The 25,765-nt window shown below is 39.2% G+C and overlaps 1 protein-coding gene across 8 annotated transcripts; it reads left to right on the top strand.

The window, feature by feature from the left end:
• The first annotated feature begins 7,705 nt into the window (after positions 1 to 7,705).
• Positions 7,706 to 24,928, top strand: glis3 (GLIS family zinc finger 3). 8 transcript variants are annotated; one of them, XM_031278100.1, is made up of 11 exons: positions 7,706 to 8,056; positions 8,536 to 9,001; positions 9,600 to 9,774; positions 9,864 to 11,004; positions 17,062 to 17,223; positions 17,350 to 17,460; positions 19,979 to 20,114; positions 20,241 to 20,313; positions 22,997 to 23,154; positions 23,656 to 23,829; positions 23,974 to 24,928. In XM_031278100.1, exons 2-11 carry the CDS (start codon positions 8,644 to 8,646, stop codon positions 24,093 to 24,095), a joined length of 2,610 nt encoding a protein of 869 aa, XP_031133960.1. In that variant the 5' UTR covers positions 7,706 to 8,056; positions 8,536 to 8,643; the 3' UTR covers positions 24,096 to 24,928. The 8 variants fall into 8 exon arrangements, with proteins under 8 accessions (XP_031133960.1, XP_031133959.1, XP_031133958.1 ...); XM_031278099.1 differs by having other exon boundaries at positions 9,597 to 9,774; XM_031278098.1 differs by having other exon boundaries at positions 8,536 to 9,013; positions 9,597 to 9,774.
• The last annotated feature ends 837 nt before the right edge of the window (positions 24,929 to 25,765 follow it).

Genomic DNA, 25,765 nt, shown 5'->3' with positions numbered 1-25,765 from the left:
CCATGTATACTCATTTACATGGTCTCATGTATTCTCGTCTAATTACAGCATGCCAGTCACATAATGTTTTGATTACATACTTACATCTGAAATTGCCACAGCCACACTTTCACACTCAACAAAAGCCTGAAGCCATATTCACATCAAACCAAATTTGATTAGTACAAAATGCATTGTGGCTTGTGGTTTGGAGTGTAGATAGATCACGTTTTTCTCCAATATTTGTGAACCAGTCTAATTTCGTCATTCAGCGAAATGCTGCTGTTTAGCAGATAGAAAATAGTTTTATGGTATTCACTTATTTTGGCATATCTTCCAGTCCTGGCATAAAATCATCTTTTAAAGAGTTGTGTTGACATAATATCTTTAGATGTTTAGATGTTCAACTTTCCTCACTTTGTATGTCTGCTGTAAGCTGCTATGCAGGTATTGTAGCATACAACCAGAAAAGGGGTTGGTGAGAATGGTAAATTAGAGCTGCAGAGGTTAGTGACAATTTTGAATGTAAATAAATGTGTTTTCCTCATTTTTGGATCAGTGCTCCCAATATTTTAACCAAGCATGAACACTGTTGATGTGGTGTGGTTTGATAGAACATCAAATAGCCCAAAAAAACTATTAGTGAATTTGCAGGATTTCTTTCCTTTCATGAAATGATAGTGAAAATACTTCTGGTTCCTCCACATTCTATGACTGTATTTCACCTCAGAAAAACATAAGTCCTTGCAGATTCATGAGTTATAAATACTTTGAAAACACTTGGTTTTCGAGGCCATGCTTCCAACCTTGTGGACTCTAGATATTGAGCAGTGTAAAAAAAAAAAAAAAGAAGAATCCTGAATGATTCTGCTCAGGGAGTGCAAAAATAGTGCAATATTAGCACTGTTACAGCAGAAAACTGCTCAGCTAAATTTTTACATAGGTTTGAATCAATTTGTCTTTTCACTCTTTATAAGTGCCTCACCATGCAAATGTTATTGTTTAATTTATTTCTTTGCAGTGGATGAAGTCACATACACACACTTTTCTATATCTGGATCTTCCCTTCCACCTTTTTCACATCACCAAGACAACTCCACTGCATACTTCATGTGCTCAGCAAAGTTTCTTTCATTTTCTTTACTTTACTGACACTTTACTAATTTCTGGTAGAAAGACCAGTTACTATTCATGGTATGTATCCACAAATCATCTCATAATTTCAACTCAAGTATGAGTAATCATAAAATGATTGATGTATCATGTCACAACATAATATATTTTAGTTGTTGATGTATTCCATATAACCAAGACATCATACAGCATCTATCAAATCCTCAGTGGTTGTAGAGAATTAGCTTTTTAGAGCAGTAAAATCACAAGTTACATCATTCTAATAGCAGCAAAACTTAATTAACTAGGTGAGCCTTGGGGGCTCTTACAAAATGCCTCCCCAAGCAACAGCAGAGAGCAAGAATGACCTCCAGCTACCACAGACCTGCTTACTGATACAGAAAATATGATTGCTTTTCATATCCCAGTGAATTTTCAACATTTCCCATTTTACCCCAGGACACACAGTCGCTCAGAACACATTAGAATAGGTGCATTGCAGGAAAAGGGGCAGTGCATGTGGGCGTTATTAGCTAAATGAATTTGATAAATAACACTGAAACATAATGAAACATAAGACAATATGAAAGATGAAATTAAATACTTGTTGGAGTATGCAAGGCAGATAATGGGATACAGTAGGAAAACAGATGAGTTTAAGGAGGTACGTAATACTGCATGTTCAATTTATATGTAAATCAATCCACCTAATAGAATGACCTCGACCAGGTGCCAGAGGATAGGAAAACGATCCCATCCAAAAGCATTTTTGAATTTTCAAATCTCATGAGCTTTTACGGGAACAGGGTGTCAGCCTGGTGCTACAATAACCCATTAGAGAACAGGATAATGAAATGATTTATTTGAGTTAAGCTGAGAGTTTTCACAACAGTCTACACAATATTTGTAGTGTGGTCTGCACAGGTTGCCCATATATATATAGGTAACTCCAGCAAGGAGCAAGCTGCCCTGTTCACCCATGTGGGTGAGGGGGGTGGATGGTTGAAAAACATGCCACGGCTATCTGCCCCCGTTCCATGTCACCTTTTTGTACTGCGGTAGTCTGAAACAGAGATGCTATATGTCTGTCACACTGAGCCTCCTTGTTAGAGAGACAGCAGAAGATAATCAGGAGAAAACGGATGTGCTGCGAACCCCCTGCTGTGTGACCTTTGACCGTGCACCGTGTACTGTTGAGATGGCACCCTGTCTATCTGATGTCTGTGACATGCAACAACTAGCTGTATTGATTAAAAGTAGATATTGTACAATCAGAAAATGCTATGCATATTTCAACAACTTCTTTAAATTCCATTTTTTTCTTGTCGTATGTGGGCGTGTTCTGTGGAGTAAAGGCTCCATAGTCCCACCGTCTATCAGTCACTAATGGTGTGCAGCAGTGGGAGGCCAGGACACCTGCGTCTGCTTCCTGATAATGAATATGATGAAGATGGATAATATTTTACCCTGTCTGAAACTGTGCTCTCTCAGCTAGGGAGTGATTACTGCTATAATTGGGATCCATGGTGGCTACCGCTGGAGATACTGACGATGAGGCTATCTCCACTAAAATGTAAATAACATTGACATTACTCATATTGAACCCAAGAGTTACAACTTAATCAATCACAGCTCACAACCTGTGACCTCTTTCTCTGTTTTATTGGAGTTTCACTGTATATTTGCGTTGGTGTAAGAATTTGTATACATTAGTAAATAAGTGGTACGTTTGGTTTAGGTTCACATAGCAACCCATCCCTCAAAGAGTGTTGCTGTAATCAGCAAAAGCTGACTGCAGTGAAGCAACTGGACCTAAGTCACTTTGACATTGTTTGTTTATGAACCCAGCTTTCCCTAAAAAACTGACCATGTCCTCATGTGTCCCCTGCCACACCTGTCTGAATGACAGTGCTGTCTCAAACAACATTGATATGCCAGTCACATAAAAGACACAGGGACAAAAACACTTAACTGGAAAAGGATACAGAGAAGGAAAGCAGTGATGATATTACTCACTTTTGGGGGGGCATTTGCGTCAGTTGTGTCACTCTGACCACCTCTATCTTGCATCACAAAGATTTCAAAAAGAGATTTATGAAGACCCCAGAGTGATCATGGGCTTGTCAGGCACCAATTCTTCTTCTCAGGTGAGGTTTTCTGGGATTTCTGAGGGACGATGGGTGTCCTCTAGGTAGTGTCCTAGTGCATAGAGGGTGCCCAGAATAAAGAGGGGGGTGCTCTTAATGACCATCTGCTCAGAGAGCAACCTTTTTAATGAAGACGGATGTTGGGAGGATCAGACCAGGGGGCTCCAGGCAGGGGTCTAATGACACACCCTCCTATGTCTGGACCTTCTAGTTTGTTTTGCGCACCCTGTCAGCCCTCACCACCACACCGGCACCAAGAAATTCAAACAGGCCTCTTGAAAATGTACCACCGCTATTAAAGTACTCACACACACCCACAAGCATGTGCTGCACCACATAACTACAGTTGTGGTAGCCATATATGAGTCTAGTTAAACTAAGACCACTCCCACACTCTTTAAAAGTATAAAAACTGTTATAGTGAATATTTCTACATTGAAGCATAAATAAGAGATGTGTCATGCATCCTGAACACGTTCATTCTATTTGTCTAAAAGTAACTACAGCATTGAAACCTATTTCAATTTCACATAGATTATGAATGGGGTCAGTTCTTATGTGGCAATGTGAAAAGGTTCCAGGTCTTGCGCATAAATGTTTTAAATTTAGATAAAAGCCATTATATGAAGTTGGGTCATTATTATTGCCTTAGCCAATACGCTTTATCATTGAGCCACGCCATGTTATGGTTGAGTAACCCAGATTTAATTGGATTTCAGTTACTTAAATTAAATTCTCTTTCACTTCTGATCCACGTCTTTTGTTGTCCGAGCTTCTTTTCACTCTTTGTGTTTATATTGAAGTCTTGGGAAATGTTTCTGTTGATTTGGCAGACTCAGAGTCCTGCGATTATGCTCAAGCGCTCAGGTCTCATCATCCTAGATGCAATTCCAGAGCCGCAGTGTTAATAATATCCAAAAAGAAAAGAGGGAGCTTAAAGCACCCACACCCTTAGGCTTTACCCTGAATGTGCGCTCAAATTAAAAACAAGCCCGTGGCCTAACAGCGCTTCTAAACACGAGGATGTTGTGTCAGCAATCTTTCATTAGAGTCATCCTGTTCAAAAAACACAGCAGGAAGGGGAAAAAGAAGACATGGGCGCCTGTGTTCCCGTATGTCCTTTTCTTTTTTTCATCAAACATCACTTCTCTGTAAAGGTTATTAGAGAAGCCTACTAAGATTGATGGATGGAGATGGAAGATGCTCAGAAGCCCATCTCTCTCACACTCATCTTCATCTTAGGTGTTGCTACTGACAGTTAGAGGAGCAGAGGAGGAGATGGATGGATGGGCCCTCACTCCCTACTGTACTTCATGTACACTGGATAGTGCTGCATCTCTAAGAGCACACTATTTATAGTCTTTTTAGTTTAGACGTCTTACAAAACATTAATTTAACACTGTTGGCTACAAAGCAACACACGTGATTTTATGGTAATGAAAAACTTGTAATGCAATCTAGGAGATACCTGTGTGTATTTGTCTATTAATATGCTTTGAGTAAGTACGCGAGGTGCCACGGTTTAATAGGAGCCGTTATAATGAGGAATGATACCAATAAATTGATATCTCCTACACTCAACACAGTTCTCTCTAAAAGGATTGACTCAGCCTTCACTAACCTTGTATTTGACTTGAACTGTCATTAGCAAAATCAAAAGCAGATTAATTAATCACAGGTCCACTGGGGTGTGCATTACCTTAAGTGACTATTGTAATATAACTTCAAGAGAAATCACCCGTGATTTCTCATCTTGACACCAGAATGAATGCTTTACTACTTCCAGGAGTGCTGATGCTGTCATCAAGGGGATGGGGTGATTCTGTAAGTGGTGGAGAGTCTATTAGAGTGTTAGTTCTGCTACAAATGGAGCTCTTCTCAAATGGTCAACACTTATATCTCAACTGGTCTTTTATAAGTCTTTTTTTCTACTCTGCTGCACCTATTACTCTACCTTGCCTACATCATTTCCTCAGATCCTTTCCTTAAAACATAGAGAATGCAAAGGAGGCCTTGGACTACAGGAAAAAAGTGAACATGTTTCAGTTTGACCGAGAGGGTTGTAAACTGTAAATGGCATTTAGTGTAACACATACATGAAAGCACTGCTCCAAGTCTCGGTGTTTGTCGTTGAGAAGAAGAGCGAGTGGCTACATCTGTGTTGTTGTTGTTCTGCCTTGAGCTTGGATGCTTTACCATCCTGTTACACTCTGACATTTGGAAACGCACCGTGACTCAGTCAAAGGAAGAAGAGGCCAAATCACAGTGGGGCCGGTGGATCACTGCTTGAATCAAGCAAAATCCCAGGAAGAGTATTTTATATAACCATGTAAGCAAGGAGCAGTCCTATCTTCCTGACCTCTACAAGTATCAGACTTTGTCCTTTCTTACATCTTCACGTACCCTTTTTTCTTATTCTTTTTTCTGTATCTCAAAATTTGTGGTGCTATTAATCAGATTGCAGCCACCCCATTGGTGTACTAATAGTATCCCCTGCTGGCAAAAGAGGGAACAGTTCTCACAAAAACAGATGGGTATAGAAGTCTTCTGCTTTGTACATCGCTGTTTTTTATATACATTAATAATAGTGAAACATTTTTTAAGATGTCAGATTAAGATATAAGAGTGAAAAGTAATATTGTGATAAACTGAAGCTAAAAAAACTTGCATGAATGTAAGCCCACTAACTTGCTTTTACAGGCCAGGAGCATAGTAATTAAATATTACCCCACCAGAGGTCACTACTACTTAATATTCAAAACCATAATTTTCTTTATCTGAAATCTCAAGTGATCAATATACAGTAATGCATCAAATGCCCATAGTAAAATGCATCATCAATGGTTTTCCTGTTACAAAAATAAAGGTTTTCATGCAGCCAATAATCTGACAGGTATCGTTTATAATTAACACAGACAGGCAGAGCATACTTATTGACTCAAAAAACCCATAAGCCAAGAGAAGTCACTGCACCATATGCAGCTACAATCCACCATTCGGATCAATGCAATTTCTTAGCAGTCATTCTGACTGACTGCAGACTCCAATTAGTCACTCAAGACACAGTAGGCAGCAGAGCCTGTTTACATTATGTATTTTCATTTAATGGATGCTGTCTGTCAAACAATTAGTTCATCATTATTATAGTTTGTGGAGCAGAGAACCTTCTTCCATGTGTGTTCAGAAAGAAAAGCTACCGTCCCTCCTCCTATAGACATGCTGGTTTCCATAGCAACCTGTAGGAGGATCTACAGAGCAAACACTCCAGCTGCCAGGAGAAAAGTGCTCCTAACAGTGGGGTCTGAGCTGAGGTGGAGGGTTAGGGGAGGAGGAGGAGGAGATAGTGTTATTGGGGAGCAGAGCAGGTAGCATATTCATGCAACACAACAGTCACAGGTTCAAATTATGAACTGGTAGGAATGCTCAGTGGCATGAAGAATGGAAAGAATTTGTCCAATTAAAACTTTATCAAACCAACAGAAATACAGCACAATCTGTTATGAGCTGGAATAATTGCATTTAAAAGAATTTTGACAGCATTTTTTCTTCTTTTCAGAACAGCATTTTAAAGATGTTTACAATCTCAGTTTTACTGAGAAGAAAATTTTATATATAACATCAATAACATCACATTTATTACTTAAAGCTAGGGGACCCATACTCATTGATTCACTCCCTTTTCTTGCCTTGAGCTACTTTGTGGATATCTACCAAACCAAACCTGCAGCTGTCTCCTAAATTCACCAAAAGTTAGCAATCACTAATGCAAAAATTGCAGAAAACTTGTAATAATTGTTTTAAAGTAAGCAATACGTTTCATGGTGTTTGTTTTACCCTATTCACCTGTAGTGTCTTGAAAAATGTATGGAATTTACTTTAAAGGCTGTTTTTTCAAAATGAGTTTTTCTAGTATAAGCTTATACTAGCCAGAAATCTCCACTTCAATAGCACTTATATACCAAGCTTTCCAGTTTCATTCCTAGCTTTATTCTGAAGGTTTTTACAGAGGGGTTTGTTCATATGTTATTCATAGCCTGATTTATGTAACATTTCATACCTAAAAACGTGGCAGTTGACAGTAGGCTACTTTCTGATTTATGGGTTGATAAAAAGAGATATCCAAAATATCCTCTGTAAAAACCTTTGTAATCTGTCACCAAAATGAAACAAGAATGTTGAACATGGCTTTATCCAATGTTTAGATTTCTGTTCTGGAAATGTATGCAAATTAGCAGATACTTAATAAGATAATGCCTAATTTGCATATAACTGCGGGATAAAGGTTTTTTAAAGTGGAAAAGGCGTAAAAAAAAAATAGGCTTTCCAGAAATGTAAATGAACAATTATTTATAAAACAATCTTCGTATTTCAATATGCTACTGGACAAGACATATAGGCTATATATAGGCTATTTTTTTCGTGGAGGCATCCTGGAGCACGCGCTCACATATCCGCGCACACGCGCACGCGCCAACGCATAGGCTCCAGTAGGAGACCCGTAACTAACTAACAAAAAAAAATCTTTAATTATTTACTATTAAAATGACGTCGTTCACATAAACCGAGTCAAGGGCAAAGGGGTTAGCGTGTGAAAGAAAAGAAGTTCCTGGAAACAACAGAGTGAGGTGGGACGCCGCGGTTCAAACTCAAAGATTCCTCTGAGGCTTGATTTCTCTGCTCAGTCCACAGCCATCACAAACTCTGAGAGAAACACGGCAGTTGGTGTCATCCAGATTACATTCAGAGCTCGGCGGATTGAAGGAGCCATTCATTCTGACATGTAACTTTGGGGAAAGTGTTTGCGACAACAGCAATAGGTAAGTGAACGCGGCATTGACAATAGAGGTAGGCTATGATGAAAAGCTGGACTGCAAAGGTCATATTTTGTACTGTTTAAGGATACACTTATAAGCACCTCTTAGATTAAATTACGTTGCTGTTTAAGCTATATGGATTTTAGAGAATGTACAGATTTTTATAGCCGAAACTTTAACTTTAAAAGTGGTATCAGTATGTTTATGACGCTGATACCATGACATGTTAACTCTCAGTCATCATGCTGATATTTTAATGAAATATATTTTCTTATGGTATCAGCCTTCATGTTGGATAATACTTTTATATTTTGTATAGGCATTTGTACAATGTTAAGTTGTTTGTGGTTGAGTTGTTTTCTACAGGTTTGAGGTTGAGGTTTGTTTAATATCACATTTGCTGTTTTAACTCCATATTTAAATGTACTCTTTATTTTGGCACCGTAATGTTTTATGATTTGTTGTTTTTAATCATTTCCTAGGTATGAGCAGTGGATTTTTATATCCTGTGTAAAGCAAATTTAGCAAACTGCAGCTACTTGAAACAACTTCCTCATAAGCTCAGAGCTATTGTCGACTTTGCTTCAGCCATGAGTGGAAAGGGTTGTCAGCTCCTGGTGTCTCCATGCAGCGTGTCCCCGTCACTAAGTATGATCAGAGGACACCAGTCCCAATCCATCAGGATACCCATGTCTTTCCCACAACGGGCCGATCTTAGTCCCTCCTTGAGCGTGGAGAAAGTGAAAAGGGGAGCCATGCAATCCTTTGCTTCTGAAAAACAGAGTGGAAGCCATGTTGTCCTGCCAACCCTGAGCCTCCGCAGACAGGTGTTGACCAACGGCAAACATATAAACATTTCGACTGCATCTCCACACCAGCAAGTGCCTACTTATCATCCTACAACCACCATACAGACGGGACGCTGCTCCTTTAACAACAGCTTCAAAGGTACAAACAAAGGTGTGTGAGCAAAATGCAGGTGTGACTTTACTCAGTATGTGAATACTGCAGTATAAAGGGTCTATACAAACTCTGACTACACACCTCCCATAAAATAAGTCTGACAGAATGATGTATACAAAACCACAACTGATTTACTATCCACAGCTTCATACTTCACTTATTCTCAGTGTGCTCTTCACAACCTGCCTATCTTCCTGCTAGACGTCTTGTTCTTATTTATTGATAATTAACCAAGCATAAAGCTTGACCCTACATTTTCTACAGAGGAAAAGTGGAAGGAGGTGAAAAGCTCATTAGTGATTAACAGAGCAGAAAGTGTCAGGTTGGCAAGGGAAATTCCTCAATCTGCTGTATAAACCTTAATTAAAGCTTAAAGACTTAATGTGATGCATTTCAGTTCTCTGTGCAGTTGTTAATGTCTTTTTCAAGTAGTTGTGTGATATTATGTTAACTCTTTAAATTGAGGGGGGGATGATTTATTGAATGTGGATAAAAGTTGTTGCTTTGCTGTAACCTTTATACTTTAATAAGGTATCTCCCATATTGATATTCTTTATATGGATTGTGGGCTTGTGTCCAGCAGGTTGCTCTGTGTCTGGGCCTACCATGGAAGTATTTGGTCAGCCAGCCACTGCTAACCTGACAGTGACTAGCAGTCCTGTGACCCTTGTCAAAGGCCAACGGTGTACTGCAGGGCCGTCAGCACAACACCCTCCATCACATCCACACAGTGTGCAGATTCCCCACACTGATGCCAGGTGGGCAATATTAATAACAGTATGAGATGATGAGCTCACTAAACCTTGTGATCAGTGATACTAAAGTGGATAACAACAATCTGTTTCAGATCCTTACAGTCCAGAGAGTCCCTGGCATCCACTACCCTTAGTCTGTTTGAAACACAGTCAATGTTTAGTGGCAGACATGACTGGTCGTATGGCTACCGGGTGCTTCCTCCACTGGGTCTACCTCAGTGCTCCACGCAGGCCAGTGAGGGAGGTGAGCAGCCCAGCCTTCCTCCCGGGACGGCCATGTCTGGCACGACCATATCAGGTGGCACTAGCACCTCTGCCTCCCTGCCCTCGTACCTCTTTGCAGGTGATGCCGGAAGCCCCAGACAGTCTCGTGCTAAGAAGAGAGCTCTCTCCATGTCGCCATTGTCGGATGTCATGGGTATTGATTTCAACTCCATCATACGCACCTCACCAACTTCACTTGTGGCTTATATCAATAGTTCTCGCATCTCTCCAGCCTCCCACCCCACACTCTCACCTGTCCAATCTGAGGGTTATGGTCACTTCCTGGGCGTGAGAGGCCGCTGCATCCCCTACGCCCATCCCTACAGCATGCCAGGCTCTTCGCAGGCCTCGGCCCCACAGACAGATTATGGTCATATGCAGGTGCTTGAAGAGGGAGGGGCTCTGGAGAGCCAGATGGCTAACATGGTGGTGGACCAGCAGTGCCTCCCAGAGGAAGGAGGGGCACTGGAGAAGACTTCAGAGAGCTGCAGTCAAACCATCAACAACCTGCTGCCACCTCCACAGTTTCAGCCAGCCCTGCTGACTACTATCCAAGAAGCTGATACTCTACATGGGCCTCCACCACCCTACCACTCACACCAGCACACCCACCTTACAAGACACTGTAAAATAAAGCCCCCTTCTCAGGACCCTCTCACACACACTCCCATGGTGAATCCCAGGCATGGGGTGAGCTTTCTACCGCAGGTCCCTATGCTGGAGGAAGAAGAAGGAGAGCTGGAGGACTATGGGGCCCATAGCTGCAGGTGGACAGACTGCAGTGCAGTCTATGACCAAAGGGAGGAGCTGGTAAGGCACATAGAAAAGCAACATGTGGACCAGCGGAAGGCTGAGGATTTCACATGCCAATGGGTGGGCTGTCCACGCAACTTCAAACCCTTCAATGCCCGATACAAGCTTCTTATCCACATGAGGGTCCATTCAGGAGAAAAACCCAACAAGTGCACGGTACACCATGCAGATCACAGCTGTGTCTCTTCTCATGTAACAGAAGTCTATTTTCATACTTTATTTCTCTGCCTCTTAGAAAGAAGATTGTTTTATATATTTTGCCAATTAGATGATGAGAAGAATGAGTCAGTGCCGTCAAAGCAGGAACATGATGACTGCCAGGGGGTCACTGAGTTAAATCCTCATTGTTTCATTCAAAGCCACAGTATCTAGTTGAAGGCTTTCAAGCCTCAGGCTGCAGGGGAAAAAAGGCCTTTTAGGGTAAATGCCTTCATGTGCTCTGTGTTTATGGCCAAGGTTTAGATAAAAAATATCCCCTCTCTCTCCTCTTAACTTTAGCTATTGGGTAATTAGCAGGGCTCTGTGATAATTGACATGGGAGTTAACTCAATTATGTAGTTACTAAATCAGCACAAAGGATGCCTAGCACTTTAGATTTGGCATGGCACCATGGCTTTCTGGTAGCTACTGGGCCTGTCAGCAGCAGGGGGCTTGCCAGGCCACCGTCTGACAAACTTGGCCATCGTTCTGGGAAGGTGATGCCCCATAGTCTGGCTCTCTGCAGGTCTGCATCTGTGGCCAAAGAGTTGGCGTTTATCCATGGGGTGGATTATTGATGAACTAGTGGCTTTGTTTGTCCAAGATGGATGATCTAGTTCTTTCAGATGTGTTGCAATGTAATGATGCCTCTTTAGTTTGGTTATTAGTTTTTGTTTTTTTTTAAGATTATTTTTTGAAGAAGACATGAAAGGGGAGAGAGAGGGGGGAATGACATGTAGCAAAGGGCCGCAGGTATATATTAGCGCCCGCTCTACCAACTGAGCTTTCCAGGCGCCCGGTTATTAGTTTTAAATGTAACATGATAATATTAGAAATAGTCTAAAGCTTGTCTGAGGCACACCAGTACTGTGAGCTAAATGCTTATGTCAGCATGCAAACATGCTCAAATAAACAATGGTGATATGCAGATGTTAAGTAGGTGCGGGTTTATCAGGTTCACCATGTTACATTTCACTGGAATTGTACCCCATACGATTTCATGTGACAAATAAAATTGATTGATTGATTGCTAATGAAAAAATTAAGCAGAGGCTGATTGGAATGGCATTAGCTTTGCAGGTATTTCGATATAAACCAGTGTATTGGACAATAATAATTTTAACCTAATAGTGGCATTATATGTGTCAGGGGATCACCAAAGTAATTACAATTCTTCCAAAGGGGGCCATTAATGTCTCTTATCCATCAAATAGCTGTTGAGAAATTTCAAAAAAAGCCAAAAATGACAACCTGCTGGTGGTGCTAGAAGAAAAGTCAGAGGATCACCACAATCAGTAGGATTCATCCTATGTGGACTTTACATGTCTGTAACAGATGTCAGGTCAATCCATCCAGTAGTTGCTGAGATATTTAAGTCTAGACCAAAGTGCAGGGCCGACCAACCAACCAACCAACAGACAGACCGACATTTCAATTCCATTAACTCATGCAGCTAGCATGGCTTTAAAAATATGCATGGATTGTACACCGCTCTGAACTCTCTCCTTTGTTTTTTTCTCACTCCCACTGAGAAAATAGTTGAGACTTAAATGAGTAATTGACAAACCACTCGCAAAACATGCTTTATGTCGCTACTTTTAACAAGTCAATTATTAACGGCATGCATACCTGCAGTCGACCTTTTGTACCAAAATACTCACTTATTAGTTGAAGCCTGCTCTGTTGCCATGGGGCTACAAACCTTGGATGGGTCTGTGTTCCATGAATAATAACGAAGAAAGTATTCATGGTCACAGCCCATTGCCAAAAACTAATTTGATACAAAGTGGCACATGTGTTTGTGGTCCTGTAATTATAGTACAGGCTAATTCTGAATAAAGACAGAAAAGGCTAGCACACTTGACTTATCTTTCCTGCACTTTAATGAGACATTTTTACTCTGCGTGTTTGAGTCTGAACATTATGTCAAGAGTACAGGCTTTTTCTTTCTTAACTGTACATGAGCATTTTCATAGATCTTTGCATAAGTAGCCTATGTGCATGTGATTACATCTACTCCTTGTTCTTTAAAGATAGAAATGCTAGATTAAAAAACTCTGAATCTCACAGAACAGTTAGAAAAAGCTAAAAGCACTTTAATATTTAAAGAAAGCTAACTTCTCTTAAACAAGCCCACTTTTCAAATTATACAATCGTCCAAGATGCAGCACCCAGTTGTTCTTAGGAAATGATTGACAAATGAATAAACTGATGCATGATAAATGAAGTGTGAGCCCGCAGCAGAACAATGATGTAGCTCTTGTTACAAAGTGAACATATAGGGCAGGCCCAGGCTTGTGCCTGTCATCTTACTTTTAATGATGTTTCAACAGTTTGTTAACATATCCTTGAGTCAGCAGTCTGTTAACATCTGTCACTGTGATTTTAACACAAGGTTTTAAAAGCACAGTGTGAACTTAAATCCCAAGAGATTTTTACAGTCATTGTCAGTTAGCACATTAATTTAGATGTTTAGACAATTTTTTATATCATAATGTGCTTTACCATTTTGCTAATTGCTCCTCGGGTAGTGGAGAAATTGCTTGCTCTTTGGAATTATTATCTTGTGCATTGTGGCTGCCATACATTCTATTACCACTCCAATGCTAAAAATGCTAAAAAGAAAAAAGAAAATACAAAAAAAGAAATTGTAATGAGAATGTTTTGGCAAAGTTGGTCAAAGTGTACTTCATCTTCTTTCAGTATACATTATTTATGCTGCGATCAATCAGTGCATTTGCATAATGTGAAAAATAAAACCTTAGTTTCTTTCTAATCCACTACAATTCCCTACATTAGCATTTTGTAATTCAAGCCTTGCTAATGCCATAGAAAGCAAGCTTATTAGATTTCAGGTTTGACAACATTTTAAGCGCCATCCTTACAATTGTTTGGAGGAAACTAACGTTGGTTTTAGCACCAGGGATAATGCTTTAGTATCTGGAATAAACGTTCACACTACAGCGTATGTCATTATTTTGCATTAGTTAACATAGCCGTTCATTGTTCCAATACTCTAAACCCCCTTCTCAGTTACACGAAAAGTCACACGTACTAGTGTCTTCTAACATTTAGGTACCAATTACTGACAGATTGCTACACATGTTGTTTGATCTATTTGTCCCACACTGAGTAGTTGTGGCAAAAATATTATTTCTCATGTAACACCCCTACAGGAATGTAGAAGTCACTGGAGAAAGAACAATATACAGTATAAGGAAACAGGTGAAACAAAGAGAGCAAAGAGGGGAGAAATATCACTGGTGAAACAGGGAAGAGTGGAGTCCAGAGTGAATTGACCTCAGGCGAAGACTGGGCATTGGACAGACTCTGTTGGCACAGACTACAGCTGTCATTGTTCAGCCAGGGCATGAGTACCTGCCAGGACCTGTCAGAAGCTGGCTGTAACACTGATCTACACTGAGAAGCCATGCTGCTTTCTTTTCAGCCCAATCGCTCCCCGCGAAAAACTAAAAAGCCCTCTGCGCTTTATGAGAGCTTTATGAGACAGAGAGAGCAGAGTTACACAGTTACACACTCCTGGCTAGTCCTGGAGTCTTGGCAGTATTTTAGCTTTATGCTGGTTCTCACTTGTCTGACCACTTTGTTTCTGAGAGACTATTTATCTCTGTCTGTGCTGTTTTTCTTTTGGTATTCTAGCTGAGGGGTCTGTTGTTAATTCTTTTCTTTAGATTATATTTATGATTGGTCAACTTCGCAAGGCCATCCCCTTATGAAGGAGCATTTATTGTAATAGATCAGAATTGGAAAGAGTGCCCGAGTGAAATGTCTTTGTCATTTCTCATTTTGTGCTACTCTACCGTTTTGTTTGGATTCCAATTAAGTGCTTGCTTACTGCTTGCTTTAGGGCTTTTGCTTTTCCAAATTTAAAAAACATTCTTCATATTCAGCGCTGGTCACCCTAGATTTTATGCTTTTAAAAAAATTCCAGAATACAACCACCATAAGTATTACATTCAAAGAATAATTGTCATAACATGAAATTGCTTAACAAAATATCTTTATTTCCTAGTTCAATTGCGGAAGCAGGATGGTGTTTGAGAATAGATGTCAGAAAATAGCTATGTCGTTTATGGGAAGAAAGGCAAGTATTTCTATGTGGAATGCAGAGGAATGTTATTAGTAAGCTATTAACGGGCAGAGACATTTTGATTTTGGCTTTGGCGGTGATGACTGAGAGGTATCAGTATGTCAGAAATCTAGTCTTGGTGGAAAAAAAAAGAATTGGACATGGTCTGTGTGTTTTCTCAATAAGGCTTAGTAAAGACATTCCTACCCCCCTGTGAACAGGAAGGGGAGAGTAAAGTCCTGGCCCTACACAAGAAGAAAGACATATTTTAACAGTGAAGTCACTGTGGTCGCATGATACTGCAAAAAAAGAGCTGTTTTGTTTGTTTGGATAACTGTGGTATTTTTCCCAAAGCGCAAGAAGTAGTACAAGTGCAAGGGCCAGTCTGATGCTGTTATATGGTGTAGTCATTCTTTAGTCTGAGCTTTGCTGTAAATGTATTAGGAATAGTCTACTACAAGTGACTTGTTTTGTAATTGATAGCTACCAGCCGCTGTCAAGGTGATGCAAGATGAAGGATTCAAAACACAGATGACAATACAGTGATGTGTGTATAAACACTGACCCCTGCTGGTGACACACACAATCATCAGAAATGTGTTACTTAATTAATTTGTGTTAAATTTGAACGAGTGGGGGAGTAAAATAACGCTTTTTTTAAGTTTTAAATGGAATTTGCCATTTTTGTTGCAATCAAAACCCCAAAGTTGAATCCTTACTAAATTTTGTCAAAGTATACATTCTTTGAAAGCATAAAGCTTCATGATTTCATGTGTGTAAAAACTTTTAAGATTCCAATATCTGTGTGACAACAGTTCCAGGAGTGCATACAAAACAGAAAAGGTGAGAACAAACCATGTATTTCTACCACTTTTGTGCCTCTGTTAATTTGGTTGAGTATCATATAGACTAGTTCTGACTTATTGAGAGTGAACTCTTAAGAGTTACTTGTCAAAAGAGGGCAGGATCATGACTGTGATCAAAACGGTAACCATTTAATTTTGGGTGTTATATTTATGCTTGAGTGCACAGAAAGAGAGTGCTTGTAGAGGGATTTAAGCATCACACGTAACTGATTCTTTCAAAACAATTATGTATGACACTCTAGCTTGAATTATCAGTGTTGAAATCATCAAGTAGATATCTGTTCCTCATAGTGTGATGTACTCTGTATCCTGTGTGTCCAACATGCACATCAAACACCAACATCCAAAAGTGAAAAAAAAAAAAATAATAATGATAAAGGCACAGTCATCTAAATTATAAGTATAAATTCACTTAATAATCACAGTGTAGTAGGAATTGACCGATTGTAAAAGCAATATGATTGTATAATTATCAAACATGAATACACAAGTGATACAAAAAGACTGCTCACTACTAATAATAGCCAGGAGTTGTGACTAAATAACATAAACTTGCCATAAAACTAAAATGTACCTGTCTTTCCCAAATGTTTACCCCTCTCAGGGCTTTGCTGCTTCACAGCTGCTTGCCTGTCAACCATGCAACAAGTCCTCCAAACCATATGACGATATAGGTTGTTTATTCCTACCCTATAATACGACCCACAGTCTCCAACCATGGCAGTGAGCAGTTAGGGCTTACTTGAGTGTCAGAGACTAAATGGCCAGTTTTTCTATTCAAAGGCTTTTTTATATTCCCTCTTTCACTCCCTCCCACACACTGAGGTCAGCCGGCCTTTGTCTGCAGCGACTTCCAGCTAATAAGCTCATAGCTCCAGGTGTGTAACATCTTGTAGCTTGTAGAGCTTATATTGGACATTGCACTGGATGAAGCCAACAGCCAAAACATAAATGACTTCAATTATTGGCCTGTTTTAAATGTAGTAAAAATACACATGTGGCAACCTGGGGGTAATGTACAGCTTGGTCAACTTTAAATGTGTTTATATGCGGTTACAGTTCGAGGGCTGCAAGAAGGCTTTCTCTCGGCTAGAAAATCTGAAGATCCACCTGCGTAGCCACACAGGGGAGAAACCCTACCTGTGTCAACACCCAGGCTGTCACAAGGCCTTCAGCAACTCAAGTGACAGAGCTAAGCACCAGCGTACACACCTGGACACAGTGAGTGGCAACCATGCACAAACATGTACAATTATGGATGGTATTTCAAAGCTTGTGTATGTGCGCGTGTGTGTGTCTGCCTCTATGTGGAGTTCTACAAGTTTTCATATGTCTGTGGTTGTACAGAAGCCATATACTTGCCAGGTGCCTGGCTGCGCAAAGCGTTATACTGATCCCAGCTCCCTGAGGAAACATGTGAAATCCCACTCTACTAAAGAACGACAGTTACGGAAGAAGGTACAGTGCATGCTGTAACACAATTCACAAGTTTTTCCAATTACTGTTGTTCATGAGAATATATTTTACTGAGAAAAGTAATACCAAGTACGCAACTCACAGAACGTGTAAGCTGTCCACTGAAAATAAACTGGATTTGTAAAAGATGTAGGCTAGCCCTGGGTGATTGGAAGTAGACAGCATCGTCTTCCTTAACATTACAACCATGAACAGGGGCTGTAATGTTAGGCTCTATTCTCTTCTCTCTTTATCTACTTCCGCTTGGTTCCATACTTAGGAAGCATGGAATGTCTTTTCACTGTTATGCAGATGATAGTCAGATCTATGTCCCTCCTAAAAAGAATGAAACTGTTGGTCCATTACTTAAGTGTCTTGATGACATAAAGGCCTGGATGGCTCTTAACTTTTTAAGTTTTAATGAAAGTAAGACAGAAGTGATGTTTTTTGGTGGCACCGCTGGGACCCCTTGTGTTGATCTGGGTTCCTTGAGTCAATATATTAAGCCAACAGTCACTAATCTAGGGGTTAAAATTGACCCTGACCTTAAACTGGACAGACAGATTAGGTCAGTGGTTAAAACAAGTTTTTTTTCATTTGAGGCAATTGGCCAAAATAAAGCCATTCCTTTCTAGGCAGCACTTTGAGACAGTAATCCACGCCTTTGTCACCACTCGGCTGGATTACTGCAATGCGCTGTACGTAGGGGTCAGTGGGTCCTCTATTGCTCATCTCCAGTTTGTGCAAAACGCTGCTGCACGTCTTTTAACTGGAACACGTAAATACGAGCACATTTCCCCCATTTTATCGTCACTGCATTGGCTGCCTATATATCAAAGGATCCATTTTAAGATTCTTTTATTTGCTTTTAAATGTCAAAATGGCCTTGCCCCTCCTTACATCTCTGAGCTGCTACACCCCTATAGACCCACTCGCTCTCTCAGGTCAGCCGATCAACTGCTCCTAATTGTGCCTAAAACACACGCGCAAGCTAAAAGGGGATCGTGCTTTTTCTGTAGTAGCTCCTAAATTGTGGAACGATTTACCTCTGCACATTAGACAGGCATCTTCACTGTCTATTTTTAAATCTCTTCTTAAAACCCATCTTTATTCTTTGGCCTTTGAAAACTGAAATTGACAATTCATGTTTGGTTATATTGATCGTATTGGTTTATTGTATGGTTTGTTATTGTTTTTATTTGTATTATATGGATTGTATGAGTTTTGTATTTAGGGCTTTTATGTATTCAGTTATTGTTTTAATGTACAGCACTTTGTGTCCTCTTTGGATTTTAAAGTGCTCTATAAATACATTTTTGATTGATTGATTGATTGAACAAAGAATAGCTACATTAGGTTTAATTTCTCCTAATTAGCTGACAATATTGATCGTTATACTCTCTGTGATTTGCTCTCCAACTCACTCTGTTAAACATAACTGTTGACAGACCAATGTCATTTACTTTAACTTTCATTAACCTACATCTAGGTGTGTATGCAGTCAGATGACATTCAATTACGCTCACACTGACAGAGCTAGGTGGTACAAAATACACATAATTATGTTGTTTGTGATATCTTTGTCTTGTTTTCACTGCCTTTATTTTCCCCTCAGGGTGACTCCATTACATTATGGCACTGCAGTGTTGCAGTTAAGATTTTTGTATGGGTATGAAAGATTGATGCTCTTTAGCTTACTGAGGGTGATGTCACCATCTAAAACACAAATAAAAGTGTATTGTAATTGTGATTTCACTGATACTTTTCAAGATGAAGTTCATGTTATATTTGTTTCTTACCAAGACCCCTGCAAAATCCTAATGTATATACTATATAACAACCCTTATAAGCAGGAAAAAATCAGAGGGTGGGATGTTTTTGAAACGGTTTTATTCATTAAAATTAATCACGAACCACAGTGGGCTATAGACTACGAAGCCTGTTAGGTTATTTCTTACAGTAACATTAATAAAACAATTTCAGAACTTGAACTTAACCACTGAATTTGCAGGAATATTTTAATCAATTAAAAAAAAAATATTCATCAAGTAGCGCAATATTTTTACTCCCTTGCATTGTCCTTTACTCATGTAGACACAGGGGATGCGATCATACACCACAAAACAAAAGGTTAAATAACATGCCAGAATTAAATATTTTTAATATTTTTAATCATTATATTTATAAACTTCAATATTTACAAAATAATCTCAAAGCCTACTTGTCAGACAAAAGGTTAAATGCTAATTTAATATTCCAGAATTAAATCCCCCCTTTCAGTACCATGGATAGTGCTACTCGGCCAGCAGCGCCAAAACACAATTTGATAGAAAATAATAAATTGCCAATTGGTGAAGTAGCAATCAGGGGGAGATACGTTTTTTTTTTTGTTTTTTTTTGTAAAAACAATTTATCAGAGGCAGCGATATATAGACCGGGGGGGAACATTCTTCCAGAATCCCATTACTGTTAATGCTGTTCACCACTGATTATGTTTATGCTCCATGTGCCTCTTCTATAGATGAAATCCACTGCTGATGTGACTCAGGACACGCTGACAGACTGTTTAACCATCCACCCTTTGCAACCAAGTCTTTCTACTCTGACAAGGATAGACTTGAACTCTTCCCCTGGTGCATCCCATGAGTCCTATTCTGGTATGTCTAAGTCCTGGCCTTTTGCAATAATATGTTTGATTTGAAAACTAGATACTGCCCCCCTGCAACCATTAGATTTAGGCTGTGATGGACAGTCCTGAAGTATCTGTCATCCCTGTTCCTCAGCTGCTCCACAGGGACGAGACTCCTCCAGCAATCCTCACCTGGCTCTGTTATGCTCCTTACAAGATAATTACAGGTACTGAGGATCTTTGTGTCAGGTTTGACGATTTATATTTATATATCCAATTACATTTTAGGGCGGGGGGGGTTATGCTCGTTCATAAGCAAAAAAGACGAAGCCTTTTCATGTTCATCTTCTTAAAATATATGTATATAATACATGCAGCAACAACAGTCAACACACAGAGCCGTTAGCTTTACTCAACAAGCCAACTGGTATTTTCTTTTGGTTTTTTATTCCCATTGGCACAGTTAGAACTAGCTGTTTAGCCATGACTGATTTAAATGCTTCACAAATCTCTTTTTTTCTCCCTTTTGATGATCTGAAACAATCAACTTAAACATTGGTTGTCATGGCTTCAAGACTATAAGCTCATAATTAGAATAATCAGTTTAAAAGAAAGCACTATTTTTTACACTGATAAAAGAGTTTTTTGTTGGTGTGTGGGTGGGTTATATGACTGGGAAGAGGCTTTACAGGTTGGTGATGGCCAGCAACACATTTCCCTGGTCAATCCATATGAAAACGTCCCTTCATCTATACACTTCAAAGCACGTGATGAAGTATTTCTGTCGCTCTGAGCAGCCAGATGCTCATGGCTCCTCGCTGGTCTTGATTGTTCTCATATCAGCAGTAGGCCAAAGCATTCACTGCAGGATTCTGGTTAGACAATTGGCCTGCAAAAGCAGACCTTGGCTTGGCTCATTGGTCTTGACCGTTGGTATTAATGGATGCTATAGCCACCAACAAGCGCAGCTAAGGAATTCAATAAGTGAAACATAAAATGTAAAAAATACCATTTAAGGTCCAGTGGGAGAAGAGAGATGCTGTAATTACTTTTTTTAGATGTTAAATCGATTGTAAAGTCCTAGTTGCCATTTTCTCTGGGATTTCTGTCGGTTTCCATTCAGTCCTTGCATATTGTCAGCAAACTCTGGCTCCTTTAGTATTCTTGTTATTGGCAACATGCAAATGTGGTACTTGGTCAAACCTACAGTAACAGCAGGGGTGTTAGCTACCATGGTCACTGAACAATATTTACATTTACTAGATGAATCCTCTGTATTTAACAATGAATTACATAATCTGAAAGTAGTGTCCTTGATTTTCTTAATGTTGTAACAATGAGCAACAGAGGTGTAAAAAAAGAGTTAATGATTTACTCTAGGGTTGAACTCCCTATACCACCCTACAACACAGACCTTCAGTGAAGTTAAACAAGTTTTCCTATTTTAGCTGATTACACTAGAGACAGAAGGATCTATTATCTAAATACTGTATAGGAGCAGACATATACTTTGTAGTATTTTGTTGAAAAATGCTATGAATGAGCATGTGTTGCACAGGCCATAGTGTATAAAGTACAATACTAATGCATTATAGAATGCCTCTAGAGTGCCTCTGTTGCCACTTATATCAATTGCCAAGTGCAGAGAATCAGTCTTGTGGTCCTGAACTTGATACGTGAAATACTGTGCAGAAACTATTATTGATTTCAAATAGCAATACCATATGCTTTTAAATTTAAATTCAGAGCAGAAAATGCCTATTATTTTGGTACTGTTATATAATAAGTGTCACGTTGTGCATCTCTTTTGCATCATTCAAGCGAGTAAAGGTTTCCCTACGGACAATCACAAATGATGACGTGTAAACAGTGCGAATGGTTGCCGAAGTATGTGTTGAATTAGCGCAGACTATATGAAACTATATGAATGCTTTATTTGCCGGCTAACTGGTTATCATGCCTTAGTGTGAAACTGGGGCATATATGGAATCGGACCAATACAATTGTGTATTAAAGTGCAATGTTTGCCTTCTAATTGAAGTATGGTTAAAAGGACAATGGAGTTTGTGAGCTTGGACATTTTGTTTTCTTTAGCACTTGCCATCTAAAGGAAGTGGTTTAAAATATAAAATGATAGCCTTAAATGGTGATGTTTTTATATAGGTTTAATCTTTATACAAACTGAATAAAATTGTCTTGTTGATTTTTGAAGGAAAACACAATACACTGAATCATATATAGTATAGAGGATGGGCACAGCTAACACCTGTAGAATGTATTGCATTTCAGTGCAACTAGTGTGCAACTTTTTGATATTAATAAATGTCCGTTACATTCAAGCCATTGACAAATGAGTTGCTACAAAGCTAATTGAGACTATCAGCTCCACAAAACTCTCTCTGTATTTCTGAGTATGGCTATGTTCAGCAACTGGTGTCATCCGGTGACTTTCCCACGCAGAAACTCGAGTGAAGATAATTACATCTTCTGAAGAGTCGTTTTTGTTTTTTTAATCCTCCATGTCCTTCTTGGCTACTAGCAACTGCGTGGAGGAGGGGAGGGGGCGTGTGCGCGATCACATAGGCTTGTATCATGTGGCCGTGCTGACAGTTTTGTTGTTTGTTTGTCATTACTTAGAAGTCCTCTTGGGGGCAACAGAATCTACGCACTATAGCTATAATGGAATCCAGCCTTAAATGTACCATAAATTTAAATCATGAAACACCACTCAAAATTAATTTGTCTACCTTTTTAATTGCATTGTTTTGGAAATCATTATTGTACAAGGATGTTTCTGCAAGGTCCACAATGCAAATATGTAATATACGTTTTGTTTTTTAACAATAAAAACATATATTGTTATTCTTAATTTCACAAGTAGAGTATTTAAATGAAATTTAAATATTTCAGGTTTGTTGATCCCTCCCCTCACCAGCTCCTCCCCGGGGACCAGTGTGGGCCTTGCTCTCCCACCTGCCTCCCACATCCTCCCAATGGGACATCCCTACAGAACAACCCAGATCTGAAGCAGCCCAGCGAGCCTCCTGATCTGGCAGATTACAATCCAGGTACTCAAGAGGTTTACCATCAGTGTATTCTTAAGATTTGTCAAATAAATGTTTCTTCTAAAAAAAGGTTTGTGTACATTTCACATCTGAAGAGCCTATTAGCAAATGTTTGGGCAGTTTGACAAGCTGTAGAGATTTTTTCACCTGCACATTAATTGTGTAGTATATCTTCATCTGTCTATGATGTGTGGCAGGTGGCAGATTTTTCTTGTTAGACAGAATCAGGCAGCTCCACTCTAAGTACCTTTAAATAGATATCACCTCTTTTCCCTGCAGACTTGACAAGCCACCATGATGTTGAATATGTGTTCAGAAAAACAAACAATTTAGTTTTAACTGCTGGGATAAAGCAGGGTTTGAAAAAAACTGAAATGTTGCTTCATTTATATGTCCTAATGTTGCTTTTCTACTGTAATGTTGTAAAGCTGTAGACTTTAATTGAGTTGTTTTTGTTGTTTACAATGTGGATAAAAGAGTGAGGCTTTCTAATTTACCCTGCAGAGCTCTCAGGGCAGATTAAGATGCTATATTCTCCTCCACAATATGGCGGGATCACGACACAGACTAGCTCAAGTCACCTGATGCAAGTTGATGCCTTTGGTGACAGCCTCGCTCCAGCAGTCAATAATCCCAATGGGGTGGCCGCCTTAGAAACAGCTCTTTCCTGCATTACAGGTAATGAAAATACAGTCTAAACTAATACTCAAAGATGAGCACTTTATTGCCATTGGATTTCACAACTCTTGCTGTGCATACATGCATCTGTGTATTTCTGTGTGTGTGTGTGTGTGTGTGTGTGTGTGTGTGTGTGTGTTGCAGGATTTGATGTCCACAGTCAAGCACAGGATGTGGATCCTAATCAAGAATTGCATGGAGGGGATATCTTCAGTGTGATGGACCAATGCACAAGCCAGGTCTCCTGCATCTATACAGAGGGATGATTATTAACTCAATTGTGGGTTTTGTTCCGTTGCACTATTTTATTTTGTGTCCCTGTTCCATTTAAGTGAAATGGTCAAATAGGAAGAACACTTTAGATGACGCCACAACTTTGCGGCAGCTTCATTTAGCAAAATAAAATTATATTTGATTGATTGATTGATAAAGGAATTGACTTACATTCTCAGTGCAAGTCTGATCTCTCTCTCTCTCTCTCTCTCTCTCTCTCTCTCTCTCTCACTCAATCTCTAAATCTCTATAAGTGTACTGTCTGACTCAACACTCTTCATGCCTCCATAATCAATGTATACTAATGACTGAGATTACAGGATTTTAATGTTTACTTTCTTAGTGTGTATGCAGCTTGTGTATATACAATGTTCATGTAGTAAGTACTGTACTTCAAGTTTCTGGTGACATTTTGCACAATATTCAACACTGCAATCAAAGCAAAGTATGCAAGGGATCTTTTATTAAGGTTTTTCTTAGAACCATGGCATTGTAACTATAGTAACAAGACAGCCTTACCATTTCACTATAATGTTCATAGACATAACCTATTCTTTAAATATAGTACTGTATGTGCTGTGATTTCTTCTGTGCCTTCATCATGAGGTGGGTTTTTGTTGGTGACTATACAAGTGATTTTGCATATTTTAGTTTATTTACTGCAAATGTCTTACAGTTCACATTGTAGTTGACCCTTTCTGAAAGCATGGCATAGTGCTGTACATTTTTTTTTACCTGTTTTCTTACAGCCATTCATCTCAGTTAATTTCCATGTGGTATGAAGATGAACTTGAACTTGTATGAAGGTACATTACTGTTGCATTTTAATGCAGTGAAGACATTTCGATCTAGTTTGCACTTTCAGCTGCATAACCATGCAACCATAACACAACTATGACGACACAAAAGCAAATCCGAAGTCGCTGCAATTCCTGATTTTTATAGTGTAGTGAAATGACCATGAGGATAAAAACTATTAAAAACTCATCATGATCAGCAGCAATGTAACATTATTTGTAGTAAATGGGCTAAAATGTGCATAAATGCTGCTATAGTGTTTAAACATTTGTACATATTTGGAATGGATCAATAAAAAGCAGTAAATCATTTGTACCCTTGTTTATCATTTGTCATACCTTGTGTCTCTAAGTGATATGAATCAGTTCATGGTGGCTAATTTAATTTTTTTTAAGCTTACCACACAGATCATTTACAAGGTTAAAATTCCAACGCCCCAAAGCACTGCAACTGACGAATAAGACAAGATGTTAATTTATGCATTTTAAACAGCCTGTTGTTCTGTTACTCAAGAGCAAGGCCAATTATATAATAATATATCTGCGGCTCTAAAAAATAATGCAACAAATAGTTTGTGTGGATTTCTAAAAGTGTTTTGTTGATATTTTAAAAGCAGCAGCTTTGCACACTACAAACCACATTTTTCAGGCAAAAATAAACATTTCATTATTCAAGTCAGTGTCTCTATCTCTATTTGCATTCAACAAAACAGAGCAACTTTGTGGTAGCAATATAAATAACAACTTAAACTAAAATTCTGGAAGCAATAAGCATAAGTAAATCACACAAAAGCAACCTGAGTAGTATGAAAAGTCTGTCCAGCAGGCACCAATCTTCACAGCAGCGTATTTTTTTGTGTATTTGA

Source organism: Sander lucioperca, chromosome 1 (genome assembly GCF_008315115.2).
Source record: "Sander lucioperca isolate FBNREF2018 chromosome 1, SLUC_FBN_1.2, whole genome shotgun sequence".
In the NCBI taxonomy this organism is placed as follows: Eukaryota; Metazoa; Chordata; class Actinopteri; order Perciformes; family Percidae; genus Sander; species Sander lucioperca.
This window is presented reverse-complemented; position numbering and strand designations above follow the sequence as displayed.

Coding starts and splice junctions, on each gene's coding strand:
- glis3 (XM_031278093.1), top strand. CDS start 8,644: ATGAGTGGAAAGGGTTGTCAGCTCCTGGTGTCTCCATGCAGCGTGTCC. Junction 20,314..22,996: donor TCCTTACAAGATAATTACAG/GTACTGAGGATC, acceptor TAAATATTTCAG/GTTTGTTGATCCCTCCCCTC. Junction 23,155..23,655: donor TCTGGCAGATTACAATCCAG/GTACTCAAGAGG, acceptor TTTACCCTGCAG/AGCTCTCAGGGCAGATTAAG.